Source organism: Gouania willdenowi, chromosome 22 (assembly GCF_900634775.1).
Source record: "Gouania willdenowi chromosome 22, fGouWil2.1, whole genome shotgun sequence".
Classification (NCBI taxonomy): Eukaryota; Metazoa; Chordata; class Actinopteri; order Blenniiformes; family Gobiesocidae; genus Gouania; species Gouania willdenowi.
In genome coordinates, this window is record NC_041065.1 from 3,182,196 (window position 1) to 3,199,574 (window position 17,379).

The 17,379-nt window shown below is 39.7% G+C and overlaps 1 protein-coding gene across 2 annotated transcripts in view; it reads left to right on the plus strand.

Moving 5' to 3' along the window:
- The first annotated feature begins 3,193 nt into the window (after window positions 1–3,193).
- galcb (galactosylceramidase b) overlaps window positions 3,194–17,379 on the plus strand; it is a 30,749-nt gene continuing 16,563 nt past the window's right edge. For both annotated transcript variants that reach the window (XM_028438687.1, XM_028438686.1), the window contains exons 1-6: window positions 3,194–3,377; window positions 3,445–3,513; window positions 3,579–3,642; window positions 11,678–11,791; window positions 14,874–15,013; window positions 15,142–15,180. In XM_028438687.1, coding sequence (XP_028294488.1) covers window positions 3,237–3,377; window positions 3,445–3,513; window positions 3,579–3,642; window positions 11,678–11,791; window positions 14,874–15,013; window positions 15,142–15,180 — 567 coding nt within the window. In that variant the 5' untranslated portion in view covers window positions 3,194–3,236. The remainder of the gene's footprint in view (window positions 3,378–3,444; window positions 3,514–3,578; window positions 3,643–11,677; window positions 11,792–14,873; window positions 15,014–15,141; window positions 15,181–17,379) is intronic.

Here is a 17,379-nt window from a genome sequence, read left to right on the forward strand (position 1 = left end):
TTGCAGTAGTCCAATAAAAGCCTCACTAGAGCTGTATAACAAAGCTGGAACACAACACTGGGAGCTGGATGAGTCCAGGCCTTGGCCAGTGTCATGTCTACGCCTCCTCCATTGAGTGCCAACTGATATCACACATCCCATGACGTCCGTCTCGCCCACTGAGGATTATGGGTCAGGTTCACCTTGAAATGAAGGACAGAGCTCTTTGCTTTGAGAGAGGACTCATTGTGAAAGAAAACAAAACACCATCATGAATGTAATCCTGACCTTTGCGTCGGATACATTCACATCCCTCATGTGAAGCTGGAGCATTTTATTAAACACAAACCCAGTCCTGCTGTTTTAAAACGCTTTCTGTCGAAACACAATTTGTGTTCTAATAGTCTGCAGCACCATCTAAAGGCCAAGATTATTACTGCAGTGCACCATATTCTTCTGTTAATGTGGTCCTCTTTTAAAAACGTGGCCTAAAATCTTTTAAATGTTCCTATTAGAAAATCTGTGCCTAACAAAACACATTATTATGCACCATGTTAATGTTATGTCTTTTTAAACATGGGACTACTTTACAGTTTTAGAGCCTGTGTTCCTCCATCTTAAAGTCGTGATGATGTCACACGGCCCCACTGCCTGTAAATATCCCATTGTTTTCTATTGGAGTGAAACATTCAGGCTGATTTTTACATCATTAAACATATTTTTCAGTCAAAATGACAACTTGTGCTGCTTTTGGTTGCTCTAAAACACCAGGAAAAGTTAAAGATGTAGATGTAAACCTTCTTTTGTTTAACCAAAGACGATAAAAACAGGAAAAAAATGGACAGTTCCAACTCTGCAGTTTGGTAGTAGACAATGAAGCAGAGAAGAAGAGCTCTCCTAAGGGACCTTTACTCTACCTTAAACAGTGCGTTGCTGATACTCTGATTGCTGAAGTTAGAGAGTAATCACAGATACTTATTATGAGAATAATTTTTTTTTATCATTATTCTTTATTTTTTAAATGAAAACAACACACGATCTTAAACAAATGTCACTTAGTGACATATAAATCTAGTTCAACTAAATCACAGTTAAAAAAACATATGATCTCAAACTTGATCAAAAAAAATGTTAGCGCAATTAAATTTTTTTTTTTTTTTAATAAAAAACATGATTAAAAAAGTCGATTTGGACATCTTTTAGGATCGATACTATAATTGTGCGGTGAAATATTGTGATGTATCACCAAATCAATTTTTTTCTTACACCCTAAGTGAGCAGACGCCACCGCAATGTGGTTACAGTATAACAGGACACTCTCTATCACATGACCAGAAGCTGGAAACCACAACAAAGGCTGCTGTTAGCTCCGTAAATTAAACAAGTCTAACTAAACAACTGTATTTCTATACTTTCACTTGGTGAAATATAAATCAAGTTCAACTAAAATGCAATTAAAAAATGTCTGAGCTCAAACATTATCAAAAACTAATTCTAAAAAAAAATGTCTTTGGGGTCTTGACAAATTCTTGATATCAAAATAGGGTCATGATCCAAAAACGGTTGGGAACCACTGCACTAAATGATACAAATGTATACAAATGTATTCAAATCCCACTGAAACGTTTCAAACAACACAAACTAAGAGTTTGATCAAGATTAAAACTAGGATTGGATTTCATGATCTAATCTGATTTCAGATTCCTTCTTTCCCTTTTGAACAACCCACTTTCAAGATTTGATCCAATCCGATAACCAAAATCCAGAGGTGGCAAATGTACTAGTCTTTAGTACTCAAGCAAGTATAGAGGGTTTTCACCGACGTCACGTGCTGGGCAGTAACCCGGATGCACGGCCATGTTGGAGGCACTTGGAGGCAAACAATGCAATGAATAAACCAGAAAAAAGCTCCTCAAAATGAGGTATAAATGCAAAGACATACAGGGAAGGACTTGTCCACAGGAAAGAGCCTGATATTTGGAAAAGTTAGGCTTTATTGGTGGTGCAGATCCATACGAGTCGTCTCCCTCGTCTAGGATCAGTGACGACCTGGAGAGTCTTCCATCTATTATGTATCCTGATATCGTCAACTACCTGCTTTTCTCACCAAGCCCATACACAGCAGAAGACCTTAAATCTTATTAAAGTTTGGAGTTCTATAACCAGATGGTGTGTAGATAGATGAGGGAGATGCAGTATCAAGTCATCAACGACAGATGTGTTGTGACAGATGTGCTGTGAAGGCCAAAGTAAGTAATGCAATAAACCTAACTTTAATAACCTAACCCAACCTGACCATCAGATCCTGGTTTAGCTTCACTAGCCACAAGCTCTTCCTTTCCCCTGAAAATTTTTGACATTATTCTCCTTGATTTGTGATAAGTTTTGGAAGTCTATAAAACTCCAAATGTTTTTCACTGTTTTTCACAGTCTGACCGATTGGTAGAGCCAAAAAGACGGCAATAGTTCACCATTTCCTCTTGAAATTCGGGATTTGCTTGTGTGTGTGTTACTGCTGAGTACCTCCAATATGGCGACTTCCAGGTTGACGGTGCACCATGAAAACCTTCTATAGATAATTGAATAAAAAAAAATGACTCTGATAAAAGTAAAAGCATTGACGTTTCTCACTTACATGAGTAAAAGTAAAAAAGTACATGCTCCTAAATGTACTTAAGTAAAAAAGTAAAAAGTAAAACTAATGTCCCTTCAATAATTTTTAAACCAACATTTTCCATGTCTTTTTTTTTTTTTCAACAACTTGTAGAATACTGGTACATGGAAACAAGTTAAATCTGTCACCTTTGAACACCTGGAGAATTTAGCTCTGATTATAGATAATATTTGTAAATGAAATATTTCTAACTTCTTCTACAGTTTTGCGATTGTTGGTTTGCGTCTTTTTACATCGTGATGTAAGAAGCTCCTTTTTAAGATGTAAGGAGTAGAGATGTTTGCTTTAAAACGTAAGGAGTAAAAGTAAAAAGTCGCCTAAAAATATAAATACTCAAGTAAATTATTGATACCAAAAAAAAACTACTTAAATTCAGTAACAAAGTATTTGTATATGGTTAATCCGATCAGATTACCGTTGAACATCTGGCCAATGTTACCACTGTGTTGTGATTTGATTCTCATTGCAAAGCAGCAGCAGCAGCAGCAGCAGCAGCTCCCTCTAGCGGTGGTTTCTGCTACTGTGGTGTCATATGACAGGTCATGTGACAGGTCATGTGACTGACTGACTCCTCAGTACTGTAATGGACTGCAGGGGCTTCAGTGAGTTTCTGTGCGTCCTCCTGCTGTCCGCGGACCTTTGCTGCTGTCAGGTTTACCTTCTGACGGATAAAGGAGGACTAGGGAGAGTGTTTGACGGTGTTGGAGGTCTGAGCGGTGGAGGGGTGAGTTTATTCGCCGCTTTTTAAAACACTTCCGGGGTCCGATGACTGAGCCGTTCTCTGTCACCAGGCGACCTCCCGCCTACTGGTGAACTATGAAGAGCCCTACAGGAGCCAGGTGCTGGACTACCTGTTTAAGGTGAGTGATCCAGTAGATCCAGTAGATCCCTGGTATCAGAGCTGCCACTGTGTTTCTGTGCTCAGCCCAACTTTGGAGCCTCTCTGCACATCCTGAAGGTGGAGATAGGAGGAGATGCTCAGAGCACAGGTGAGTGTTCCCCAGGTCACGTGATGCATCACGTGCATTCACATCATTAACCAGAACTCCTTTCATACACACATATATAGGTAAATGTTTGAGGAGAGAGCTGGTACCAAAGTAACACTTTTCAAACATCACAAACTAATGTTACTTTTCATTGTGATAAACTACCTGTCATTAGCAGGCTCTATATTTATAATTCATTTATTATTAATAATAAGCCTTTTCACACTCTGGAACTGTGCATGTGCGACCTGGGGGGGGGTCATAGGTCAAGAGGGATAAAAACTCTGTTGATACTTCCAACCTAACAGCGTTTTTAATGTTATTCCAGAGATCTTTAGTGTTTTAATAGTGTTTATATTATTAATATTACACATATGGACTCGAGGAGGGACCAGGGTTTTTTGCTAAAGCCACTTTCAGCCAATCAGAGCTCTTTTAAAAACCACCAGGAGCAGCTAAGCAGCAGTGTAGAATAGGGATGTAACGATTCACTCAACTCCCGATACGCTTCGATTCACGATACTGGGTTCACGATGCGATTCTCTCATGATTTATTTTACAAAATGGGACTGTAGACAAATGATGATTGAAAAATATTCCTTTATTTTTTGGGGGGAAAAAAACAAGAAAATACTGTACTATTTTCCTTTTATTTTTCATGGTCTAAAGAATCCCTTGATAAACTATTCAAAACAATGTAATTTAACTAATAATAAATCTTGAATGAAATAAATAAATAAAGGAATAATACAAATGAAGAAGAAGCCTATTCATTTAAATTCTGGTTCTATAGCAAACAATGCAAAACTGCATAATAGTTCTTTTTCTTTTTAAAAGTGCAACTGAAAATGTATTTTGTGCCTTAACAATTGGAAGAAAAAAAACTCATTTCACTGTATTTAGGTCAGATATTTGTTTGGACCAGCAGAGGGCGCTGGTAACCCAGTGATTGGTTGGCATGCAGATATCTTGCAGTGAAGAAGAGATGCTATGCTAGCAGACAGAGCTAATAGAAAAACGTGACTTTTACAGATATTCACGTAATATTCCAGATATTATTTGGTGCTAAAGGGGTAAGGAATCATTTATGAACATGTTAAAAAGTAGAAGGCAGCCAGAAAGAAAGTATTAGCAGATTCCGCCCGCCGCCAACACTTCTGGATAGCGCCCTCTGCTGGTTAAAAAAAAAGTACTGGGATTCAATTTTCACAGTATCGATGTGAATTGTGATTACTATGAATCGATTTTTAACTGCCTTACGATTAATCGTTACATATAACAATAATTAATAAGAAATGCACTCAGTAGAAAATAAATAACACTTCATTTTTTTCAATCTTTCGAACGTTTAAAAGTTATAAAGTTTAAACTTGGATTGTTTTTATTATTTCATTTTTTAAAATTTATTTTAATGAATTTATGATCTTACGATGCTTCTCAACAGGAAATTATTTTCAACATCCAAAACATTCATTCATTAATATTCAGCCGCTTTAAGTAAGATTTGTTGCTTTTGTCCTGATGGTCACTCAGCAGTTTTATGGAATTCTTTGTAAGAAGCTGCAGGATTTTAGAAGAGTTCAGCGTTCTTTCCACAACTGAGAATAAATTGTGATTAAAAATGACTCTCATTAAGGTGAATGTTAAATGTCCCCTCCTACTATTTTAGGGTTTCATTAAATTTGTGGTTTTTTTAGGGGCTGAGATATGTACTAGGGATGTAACGATTCACTCAACTCTCGATACGATTCCAATTCACGATACTGGGTTCACGATACGATTCTCTCACTATTTATTTTACAAAATGGGACTGTAGACATATGACTGAAAAATATTCCTTTATTTTTTTTTTGGGTTCAAAACTATAAAAAACTATACTTTTTTCCTTTTATTTTTTATTGTCAAAAGAATCCCTTGATAAACTATTCAAAACAATGCAATTTAACTAAAAATAAATCTTGAATGAAATAAATAAAGGAATAATACAAATGAAGAAGAAGCCTAATAATTTAAATTCTGGTTCTATAGTAAACAATGCAAAACTGCATAATAGTTCTTTTTCTTTTTAAAAGTGCAACTGAAAATGTATTTTGTGCCTTAACAATTGGACTTTAAAAAAAAAAACCGTCATTGCACTGTATTTAGGTCAGATATTTGTTTGGACCAGCACAGGGCGCTGGTAACCCAGTGATCGGTTGGCAAGCAGATACCTTAAGGTGAAGAAGAGATGCTATGCTAGCAGACAGTGCTAATAGAAAAACGTGACTTATACAGATATTCACGTAATATTACAGATATTCTTTCGGCGCTAAAGGGGTAAGGAATAATTTCTGAATACGTTTAAGAGTAGAAGGCGGCCAGAAAGAAAGTAGTAGCAGATTCCGCCCGCCGCCAACACTTCTGGATAGCGCTCTCTGCTGTTTAAAAAAAGTACTGCAATTTTACTTTGTGAAATATAAATGTGGTTGAAATATAATGCAGTAAAAAAAAATCTGAGCTCAAACACGATTAAAACTAATTCTCAGAATCAACTTTATTGGCCAGGGGTGAATGAATACACACGAGGAATTTCTTTTGGTGACCTGTGCTCTCTCAGGTAATGTAACATTAAATAATAACAATCTACTAGAATAAAGAAAAATAAATTAAAAAAAAAGTATAAACATAAATATAAGAGTAGTTAGACTAATATGTGCAAACTAAATAAAAATAACAAGATAATAATAATAGTAATAATAATAATAATAATGAAATAAAATAAAAATACAATAATAATAATAATAAGATAATAGTGCAGTAGTGCATTGATGAGTAGTGCAGGTGAACATTTAAATGAAAAAATTATGTCCATGAACATTTCACAGTGACAGGTTGATCCAGGGTTGTTATGTTTAGTTCCAGGTTATTTCACAGTAACAGAAACAGGTCTGACACTCTATGACTGTTTAGTGTTGATCACAGTGACAGCCTGGGGGAAGAAACTGTTTTTATGGCGGGTAGTTTTGGCGTACAGTGATCTGTAGCGTCTGCCGGAGGGGAGGAGTTTAAACAGATTGTGTGCAGGGTGGGAGGGGTCTGCAGTGATGCTACCTGCCCGTTTCCTGACCCTGGACAGGTATAAGTCTTGGATGGAGGGCAGATCAACACCAATGATCTTTTCTACAGTCCTGATTATCGTTTGTAGTCTGTGTTTGTCTAGTTTGGTTGTAGATCCAAACCAGACAGTGATGGAGGTGCACAGAACAGACTGAATGATGGAGGTGTAGAACATGATCAGCAGCTCCTGGGGCAGGTTGAACTTCCTCAGCTGTCGCAGGAAGTACATCCTCTGCTGTGCCTTTTTTCTGGTTGTGTCTATGTGGGAGGTCCACTTCAGGTCCTGTGAGATTGTGGATCCCAGGAACCTGAAGGAGTCCACGGTAGCCACTTTGCTATTCAGAATGGTAAGGGGGGTGAGTGGGGGGGGATTTCTCCTGAAGTTCACTGTCATCTCCACAGTCTTGAGCGGGTTCAGTTCCAGATGGTTCTGACTGCACCAGAGAGCCAGCTGTTCCACCTCCCGTCTGAAGGCAGACTCGTCCCCATCCCTGATGAGACAGATGACGGTGGTGTCGTCTGCAAACTTCAGGAGTTTCACAGAGGGGTCCCCTGAGGTGCAGTCATTGGTGTAGAGGGAGAATAGAAGTAGGGAGAGAACACACCCCTGAGGGGCGCCAGTGCTGAGTGACCGGGTGCTGGATGTGATGCCTCCCAGCCTTACTTGCTGCTTCCTGTCAGTCAGGAAGTTGGTGATCCACTGACAGGTGGAGGCCGGCACTGTGAGCTGGGTGAGTTTCTGGTGAAGGATGTCCGGGATGATGGTGTTGAACGCAGAGCTGAAATCCACAAACAGGATCCTAGCGTAGGTCCCTGGGGAGTCGAGGTGATGCAGGATGTAGTTCAGTCCCATGTTGACTGCATCCTCGACAGACCTGTTTGCCCGATAGGCAAACTGCAGGGGGTCCAGGCCTTGTGATGTCCTTCAGGTGGCTCAATACCAGCCTCTCAAAGGACTTCATGACTACGGACGTCAGGGCAATGGGTGGATAGTCATTAAGTCCTGTGATGGCAGGTTTCTTTGGGACTGGGATGATGCTGGAGCTTTTAAAGCAGGATGGTACTTCACACAGCTCCAGTGATGTATTGAAGATCCGTGTGAAGATGGGGGCCAGCTGCTCAGCACAGGCTTTCAGGCAGGAGGGAGATACTCCGTCTGGTCCTGGAGCCTTTTTGATCTTTTGTTTCTTGAATAGCTGGCACACATCTCTTTCGTTGATCTTCAGGGTAGGTGGGGGGTCAGAGGGTGAGGTAGGGGGGGAAGTGGGGGGAGCAGGAAGGGCAGAGTCCAGGTGATGGGCTGATGCTAATGAGCTCGGGGGTGGGTGAGAAAACCTGCAGTAAAAGCTATTCAGGTCTTCAGCCAGTCTATTGTTACCTGCAGGGTGGGGGGTGGGTTTCCTGTAGTTGGTAACCTCACGCAGGCCTTTCCACACTTCTGAAGGGACTTTGTTTGAGAAGCTTTGTTTTAGCTTCTCAGTGTAGCACCTCTTGGCTACTCTGATCTCTTTGGATAGTGTGTACTTAGCCTGCTTAAACAGGACCCAGTCCCCACTCGAGTAGGCTTCCTCCTTAGCCTGACGCAGCATCCTGAGTTGAGGTGTGAACCAGGGTTTGTTGTTGTTGTATGTGCAGAAAGTCTTGGTCTGCACACACATGTCCTCACAGAAGCTGTAAGATGTCACAGTGTCAGTCAGTTCATCTAGGTTGTCTGATGCAGCTTCAAAAACACTCCAATCACTGCAGTCAAAGCAGTCCTGTAACTCCTGCTTTGACTCCTCTGTCCACCTCTTAACAGTCCTTACCACAGGTTTAGCAGATTTAAACTTATGCCTGTAGGTCGGGATGAGGTGAATCAGACAGTGATCAGAGAGCCCCAAAGCTGCACGGGGAACAGAGTGATAGGAATCCCTTATTGCAGTGTAGCAGTGGTCCAGTGTGTTAGCACCCCTGGTGGGACACTTTATATGTTGTCTGTATTTAGGGAGTTCGTGGGTTAGATTTGCTCTGTTAAAATCCCCGAGAATGATTAGCAAAGAGTCTGGATGTTTTTTCTCCATGTCTGCTATCTGGTCGGCCAGGTGCTGTAACGCCTCTGTTACACAAGCCTGAGGTGGGATGTAAACACCGACCATAACAAACGAGGAGAACTCCCGCGGAGAATAAAACGGTTTACAGTTTATGAAAAAACTCTCCAGATTAGGGCTACACGTCTGCTTCAACACTGTGACATCTGTACACCAACCTTGGTTAATGTAAAAGCATATTCCGCCGCCCCTCGTCTTCCCAGAGAGCTCTTTTACACGGTCCGCTCTGAGGAGCTGAAAGTCCGGTAGATGTAGAGAGCTGTCCGGGATGAGTTCACTGAGCCAGGTTTCAGTAAAACACAGAGCGGCGGAGCTGCAAAAGTCCGAGTTTCTAGTGTTTAGGAGCAGCAGTTCATCCATTTTATTTGCCAGGGAGCGGACATTCGCCAGGTGAATGGATGGAAGCGCAGTGCGTAATCCCCGCTGCCTCAGTTTGACGAGCGCGCCTGCTCGTTTACCCCGTCTGCGTCTGCGGCGTCTCCTGCAAATTCCATAGAGAGCTGCTGCTCCTCCAGTGAGAATCTCCGCATAACTTTCTGGTTCAATGAGAACCGGTGAAAAAAGATCAGCAGAGGACTGTCCAACGTTTATTAGTTCGTCTCTGGTGAAAGAGACCAGAGAAGGGGAGCAAGAAACTACAAAAAAGAAGAAAAACGCAACAACTACGAGAGAGCGCAGTACCGAGGCAACCATCCGCGGCGCCATCTTGGATACCAAAAAAAAAATTCTGTCTTTGGGGTCGTCAGAAATTCTTGATATCAAAATGGGGTCACAACCCAAAAAAGGTTGTGAACCACTGCACTAAATACTGTTTCTGTTCACTTATTTACAAAATGAGATTCTTCAAAAGAGTGTTATCACTCGTTCTTCCCATCATTATGCTCTATAGTTGTTATTAAGTAGTTGTAGTTTCACAAAGGGAGTATTTAGATGAAAAATGTGAGAACAAAAAGAGGAGAGGTGAGGGGGAAAAAGCCGCTTTTAAACTGACTTCCCTATTGGGGAGGAAAGTATAAAACTAGGAAAAAACCTCCTCGGCATATGAGCACCAAAAGCAGAACACAGTCACAAAACTTGAGAACATAGCAAGTGGGCAGGCTGGTGGTGGTGTGGGTGGGGGAAGGGGTAGGTGGGGATTTCGGGTGGAGAAAGGAAGGATTGCAGGAAGGAGAAATGAAAGGATTGCCAGCCGCTGGGGGCGCACACGTGCAGCCTCTGTAGGCGCTTCACATGCTCCTTTGTAGCTTATGGGGAGGGAGGTGAAGTAGGAAAGTGCTGAGTCAAACCCTCTGAAAATTCCATCTGGTCGCATCTGTGCGAGTGCGTAGGGTGATCTTATTTTGAAAAGTGACAGAGCGCATGTGGGGCGCAATTATAGGATCAAGATATTAAGATATAACAATTTGTTAACCTAAAATAAATTACAATGTCCAATGACTCAGCACATTCCTACTTCACCTCCTACAACATCTACAGACCATCAACTTTCCTCCACCTGTGACTAACCTTAAGTTTTAAATCCCCGGTAAGATAATTAAACCAACATAAACACTATTCTGGAAGAAAATAGAGATTTTAATTGTGTGGGAACAGATTCATTTAACCACCAATGTACAGGTTAAATATGTATGTTTTATGTGTGGCAAGAAATGAGTAATTAACATGTGTTGATCACATGATCATGTGTTATCAAATTCATGTTACTTTTTGTAGCCTTTCAAAAACATTAACTATAAAAATCTTCTTTATATAACATTGTGTTCATGTAAGAATTTGAAGATGAAAGATACTGTATTATTTCTTGATGTCAATTTATTTTATTTTATTTTAAACTGTTTTTAAGTTTCCATTTACATGATCAATATAAATCCAGTCAAATTAAATCAAACATTATTCTATATAATTTTAACTGTATATAATTTAATCCACTGTATTGTCTTTATTGAGAAGGTATTTTTTGGCTCCAGAAGGACTTTAATCCAGGTGAGATGAGGTTAAATGGCTGTTGTGTAAACCCCGCCCCCCCCACCCCCCATTAAATGTTGCTCAAGAGAACTGAAATGTAGTTGTATAACTTGATATGAAACATATTTTAATAATTGTTAACTTCTAAGGCTGCCAACTTTGGTCGTCCAGTCGACTCATTGGTCGATGCCGTCATGGTCGACCAGCAATGTTATCAGTTTCAATACAGCTTGGGAAAAAAATACAATGAACTTGTATAGGTGATAAGGATTAAATATCAGATGTAATTTATTTAATGCCTAAACATGATTCTATGTCCAGCAGCAGCTGTGAGTGAGTGAGTGCTGCAAAAAAAAAAGTGTCTGCTGAGAGCAGCATAATTGACCCCAACCCTGACAAGAGCACAGAAAAGTTATCACGGCTTGAATCACAAGTGTGTTGTTTGTCTCCCACGCTCACTCAATGTCCAATTTTTTTATTACCAATGATGTTTAAAAGCAGTGGGCGTGCACTGTAGCTGTTCCCACTCAACGTTCTTGAAGCCAAAATACGGCGCGTTGGGGCGCTTTCATTTTGCAATTTTGGAACACAATGTATGGTGATAATAACTAATGATCACAGCTGAGTTTAGGTTTGGAAAAAATGATGTGATGAGTATTTTAACTTTAGAATTTGACCGACATCCCACCTGTTATCATTGAGGAGGCGGGGTTTATGACCTATACTGTAGCACGTCAGCAGGGGGAGCTCTAAAAATGAAAGCTTCACTCCACTGGGGAGTTTGTCCTGTTCATTCTTCTTACAGTCTATGGTTTAAATTAGTACCAACATCTTCTGTCTTCCAAACCTCAGTAAACATTGTGTGTTGACTGGTATTAACTCATCAGATGGAACCGAGCCGTCCCACATGCACTATGAGAACGATGAGAACTACTTCCGGGGCTACGAGTGGTGGCTGATGAAGGAAGCTAAGAAGAGGAATCCAAACATCACACTGATCGGTGAGATGCATCGCGCTCATCAAACATTAGAAAAATTCATGTTGCCATGATTTACCTTAAAATACACACACTGTGCGTGCGTGTGTGTGTGTGTGTTCACACAACATTCACACAAACGTGATCTAAGAGTCACAAGATCAACATTCATGTCAGCATTAGAATAATGACCAGTTGGAGCATTAACACAGGAAACAACAAAGGTTTGTGTGTTTTTGGATTTGTTTTTCTATTTTAATGTTGTCATTTTGTATATTTTTTGGCTCATATTGTGTGTTTTGGGCGTCATTTTGTGTGTTTTCAGGGTCATTAGGTGTATTTTTTTGGATTTTGGTGTTCATTTTGTGTATATTTCTTGTCGCTTTGTGTGTTTCTGGACTTGTTTTGTGCATTTTCACTGTCATTTTATATAATTGTCTGTTCATTTTGTGTGATTTTTGAAACATTTTGGGTATCCTTTTGTTTTTTTGTTTTTATGTTGGAGTCATTGTGTTTTTAACAACAAAGGGTTTGGTCTATTTATGTATTTTTCTTTAATTCTTGTATATATGCATATATATATTTTTTGTATATTTATTGTTTAGTGTGTTTTTTTTAGAGTCATTTTGTGTATTTTTGTTGTTGCTTTATTTATTTTTAGTAATTTTGTTAATTTATTTTATTTGGATATTTTACTATAATTTTTTAATATTTTTTCCATTTTGTTGTTCTTTTGTGTTTTTTTAGTAGTTTTAGCTGTTTTTCTGGGTAATATACTGTAGCCATCGTCATTCATTTTAAATACACGCGCACACACACACACACACACACAGACCCCTCACATATATTTTCATTCACTCTGTCTGTCCGTGTCCATTGTTGTCTATTCTCCCGTTTGTTCTATTCCATCCTTTATTATTATTTAATCTCTATATACCTACTCTTTAGATTAGGATCGTTTTAACTGAGTCAATTTGCATTATTTTTAATTGAGTTCATGTTGATCGCTATGTACAGTATACACTGTCACGTGTGCGTGACTATCACACCACATATTATGTTCTGTTGAATTGTGATAATAAATGACAACATTTAATCTCTGGATTTCGGAAATTTATTACGATGTCTGTCTAAACTGTAGATGAATAGGTTTTTCCGACTCTATCACCCTAATTAAAACTTTAATGGGTTTATTTGAATTAAACTGTATTTTCCCCTAAATTTAGGGGTGGCACCCTGGCAAATCTTTTCATACTAGTACAGTGCCCGTCAGAAGTATGCATTCATGTGGAAGCATAAGGGGTAGATTTGCGGGTGCAAATTTCCTGGTTTGATTCTCATCACTTTTATATTTTTTTGTTTGGTGTATTTTTCTGTAACATATGTTTTTTGGAGTTGTGTGTATTTGTGTATCTTTCTGTTGTCTTTTTGTGTATAAATGTTTGCTGTTTTTTTTTTTTAATTTGAATTTTTTTTGTAATGTATGTTTTCTAGTGAATTTGAGCAACAGTTATATGGTTTAAACAATGGGAAACATGTCTGCAAAAGACTCACCAGTGGCTGACGGTTTCAAATGATCTATTCAGAGAGTTCCCGTGTCTTGGTGTAAACTATCTTCTTGTCTCTCACTCATGTGTTTGCAGTCTGTGTCTGCTTTGCTGTGTGCGCAGCGATTGGCTCGGGTGAGGAGCTGTGCAGTGAAATAGATATAGATGGTGCACTAGCGCCCCCTCACATTCTGAGGTCAAAAGCTGCCATCCAGAAGTAAAATTAAAATAAACATTTTGAAATTACCAAATGACTCCAAAATAACAGATGCATACATTTGGAACCCGTTGACCAAGTTTCAGGTCGAACTTGCACCGCGTCGGGGAGATATTTGCTCCACGCACCCACGCATGCACACACACACACAGACGTTCCTTGCTTTTTAGATAGATATTAAAACTTCTGCTCCTGCTGCTTGCTTTGTCTTGTGCTGTCTTCTTGTCTGAATCTATCAGGAGCCTCTCTCTAAATCTATATCCAAATCAAAATTATGGAATTGATAGCTTTTTTCGACAAGAAGAATGGGCAGAGGTGAGCCCGCCTGTCCTAGCGGAATGTTTGAGGCGGGATACGCGATGGACTCGTGGAAGTGGAGGATCATGTGCCTGTCCATCTTTTTCGTGGGGAACGTGGAAGACATCTATATGATTGGATTATGATAGCAGATATGCTGCTGATTGGAGCTGGCAGCTATACGACCTATCGCAAAGTCTGTATTACATCAGCAGCTGTTTTGGGAAGGCTGCCAGTCATTTCTGATGGATTGGTCAGGACTCTCAACACTCAGACTCATGGGATGGAATCGAGCTTGGAGAAGTCGATCGCCCAGCACTTGGGTCAAGGCCGCCATATTGGATTTGCTGAGTGAGAGGAACTATGAGCTACATGGAAAAATTGTGCTGCCGGCCGAAAAACAAATCCTTATCTGCATTCAGCTCCGTCACAGCCAGCCGTCAACGCTGGGTTATCTATTCACTACGGGCCTTTTTCTCTCTTCTTGCCTCATGTTTTTCCCACTTCTCTTTAAAGACAAGACCCGCAGTTCTCTCCGTTCCTGTTCCCCCTTGTTATATGATTGTGATTGTGTGTTATACAGTCGGGATGTAACTGAAACTGAATTGCCCCTCGGGATAAATAAAGTATTCTGAATTTGAATAATTAATATTATCAATTTTAAAACTCTTCTTCCCCCTACTACAGTTATTAAATGTGTCTGTGGGGATTTTGCATCAGCAAATTTAACCCAGAATAGTTTTTTTGGTAAGACAATTCTGGTAGATATGAGTTTTGGTCCATATCGCCTAGCCCTATTCTCTATTTTGTGTATTTTGTTGTTGTTTTAAGTTTTTTTGTGTTTATTTTTGAGTCATAATGTGTATATAAATATTTTAGTTTTAATTTTTTTTTGGAGTTTTTTTGTGAAGTCACTTTGTGTATTTCTCTTGTTTTATTTTTGGTGTCAGTTTGTGTCTTTCCTTTGGGGGTCACACAACATTAGAGCCAGTGTCCCATGTCTGGTTCACAGTGACTTACTGAGGTGTGTGTGTGTACTGTGCAGGTTTGCCCTGGGCCTTTCCTGGTTGGGTGGGCCATGGGAAGGACTGGCCTTATGACTTTCCAGACATCACTGTGTCATACGTGTTGAAGTGGATCCTCGGGGCCAAGCAGTACCATGACCTGGACATTGATTATATCGGGGTTTGTATTCCTCCTCTCAGAATAAGGGAATTCTCTCAGTGAATTTTCAGAAGGGAATGTGGTCACTCTTCCAAGTCTGAGAAATGCAAATAAAAAGGTTTCCTCTAATGTTTTTGTCCTCCCTTTAGATTTGGAATGAGCGAGATTTCAACGTCAAGTACATCAAGGTAACCCAAATATTTTTCATCGTTTCTTCATGTAGCGTTAGATGAAATATGGGTTCCAGGTGGCCCCGGGGGACACGGTCTGATTTTGGTGCTGCCCCTCAAAGTAAACACACAAAATGACCAAAAACAAAACACACAATGACAGAAATACACAAAAGGACAACAAAAATACACAAATGGACAACAAAAATTAGGGGTGTCCTGATATGATATTGATGTCTAAAAAAAAAAATAACATTTTAATATGTTAAGGTTTCATTTATTCAGACAACTTTTTCAGGTAATTTACTTTGATCTCCTGTCGTGTTTCGACTGCCACTGTCAGTCTTCCTCAGAGGCGATCGCTTTGATGTGTCCTTATGAGTTCTTTCTTGGCGTGGCCAACTTGACAGTTCTGTCAGGCTGGCCACGCCCCCTGTCGCCAGATAACTAGAGTCCCAGGTGTGTGCGCTAAAAATAACTCACAAGGGCCCATCAAAGTGATCAGCAGGCACCTTTGATGAAGACTGACAGTTGGCAGCCAAAACATGCCAGGAGATCAAGTAAATTTCCTGAAAAAGTTGTCTGAATAAATTAAACCTAAACAAATTATTCAAAAAGAAAAAAAATGAACTTGCTGGAATTAAATTATTTTTTATTTTATTGTAAAATATTATTTTGTTTAAATGTGTGTGTAGCCAATTGGTGGATAATAAATGGGTCAGTTTTTTCATACCTATTGTTGCATTGTTCTCTGAGTAATATCACTTGATCAAACATTTTATAACATTCTTCACAACCAAAAGAGTCAGAAAGGAAATATGGATCGTTTTGATATTGTATCGTATCGGCCAATTCTCAAGGCAAAAATATCGGGTTTGTATCTGACGTGACAATGTTGTATCGGGACACCCGAAACAAAAGTAAACAAAAAGACAACAGAAAAGTACAGCAACGAAGCACACAAAATGAGTGGAAAACATGAAATTACAACAAAAAAATACACATTTCTGACAAAAATACACAAGACAACTCCAAAACCAACCGTGGCTTAGGTGGTAGAGGGTCGTCTTCTGATCGAGAGGTTGAGGGTTCAATCCCAGTACCTGACTATGTGTCGAAGTGTCCTTGGGCAAGACACTGAACCCTAAGTTGCTCCCAGTGCTCGACTAGCGCCTTGCATGGCAGTCCTGTCCCACTGGTGTGTGAATGTGAGAGTGATTGGGTGAATGAGCTGATATGTAAAGCGCTTTGGGACTGTTTCAGTGGTGATAAAGCTCTATATAAATCAAGTCCATTTACCATTTACCACAACACATAATAATAGTGCAGCAGATTAGCAACAAAAATCGTTCACTTTGGTGTAAAACCATGAAATTTGGCACAGATACTCTTTAAGGGTCACTATTTATGAAAAAGGCATTGGCCACTCAAAAATTCAATATGGCCGCCATTGCTATTCAATGTTTATTATGTAACCAAAAAATGCTCAAATTGGCCAAACGAAGTCTGGTTTGCCCGAGTCTGAATATGTGCACCCCCCGAGTACAGTCAGGACTGCGCCCACTAGAGGGGAAACACTCAACACCTCAAAAAACATGGGAAAAACCCATAAATGCTTGGATCTGGTCAAACAAGGCGTCAGCAGAAATGTCTGGTCTCGATCAATGGGAGAAAGCAGTTTCAAAGTCATCCCTTTTGCTCATACTCCTCTGAGGTTACCCCTGGTGCAGGAAGAAAACAAACTTCCACTGCCTTCTGAGGGCGCAATTCAGCCTCTAGCTGAAAACAAACCACATATTTGGTGTTGGGGGGGAATAAAACATTTTTTACAAAAAGGTTTTTTTTTTTTGCACTGCGATTGAGTGTTTTGCCTCTAGCGGTCTCAGTTCTAGCTCTACTCGGGGTGGTGTGCACATATTTGGACTTGGGAGGACCAGACCTTTCCGCTGACACGTCATTCGGCCTGATCCGAGCATTTTTTGGTTATGTAATTTGGTCAACAGCTTTTTCCAAAATAGTGGCCCCTTGAGAGTACTGTATCTGTGCCAAATTTCATGCTTTTATACCAAAGTGAACGATTCTCTTGAAATATGCAATTAATCTTCTGCACTTTAACAGAAACACATCAATCAACAACAGAAATACACAAAACTACCAAAATATAAAAACAGAGAAATGTACAAAACAACAAAAAGACACAAAAGCCTTTGTTGTTTC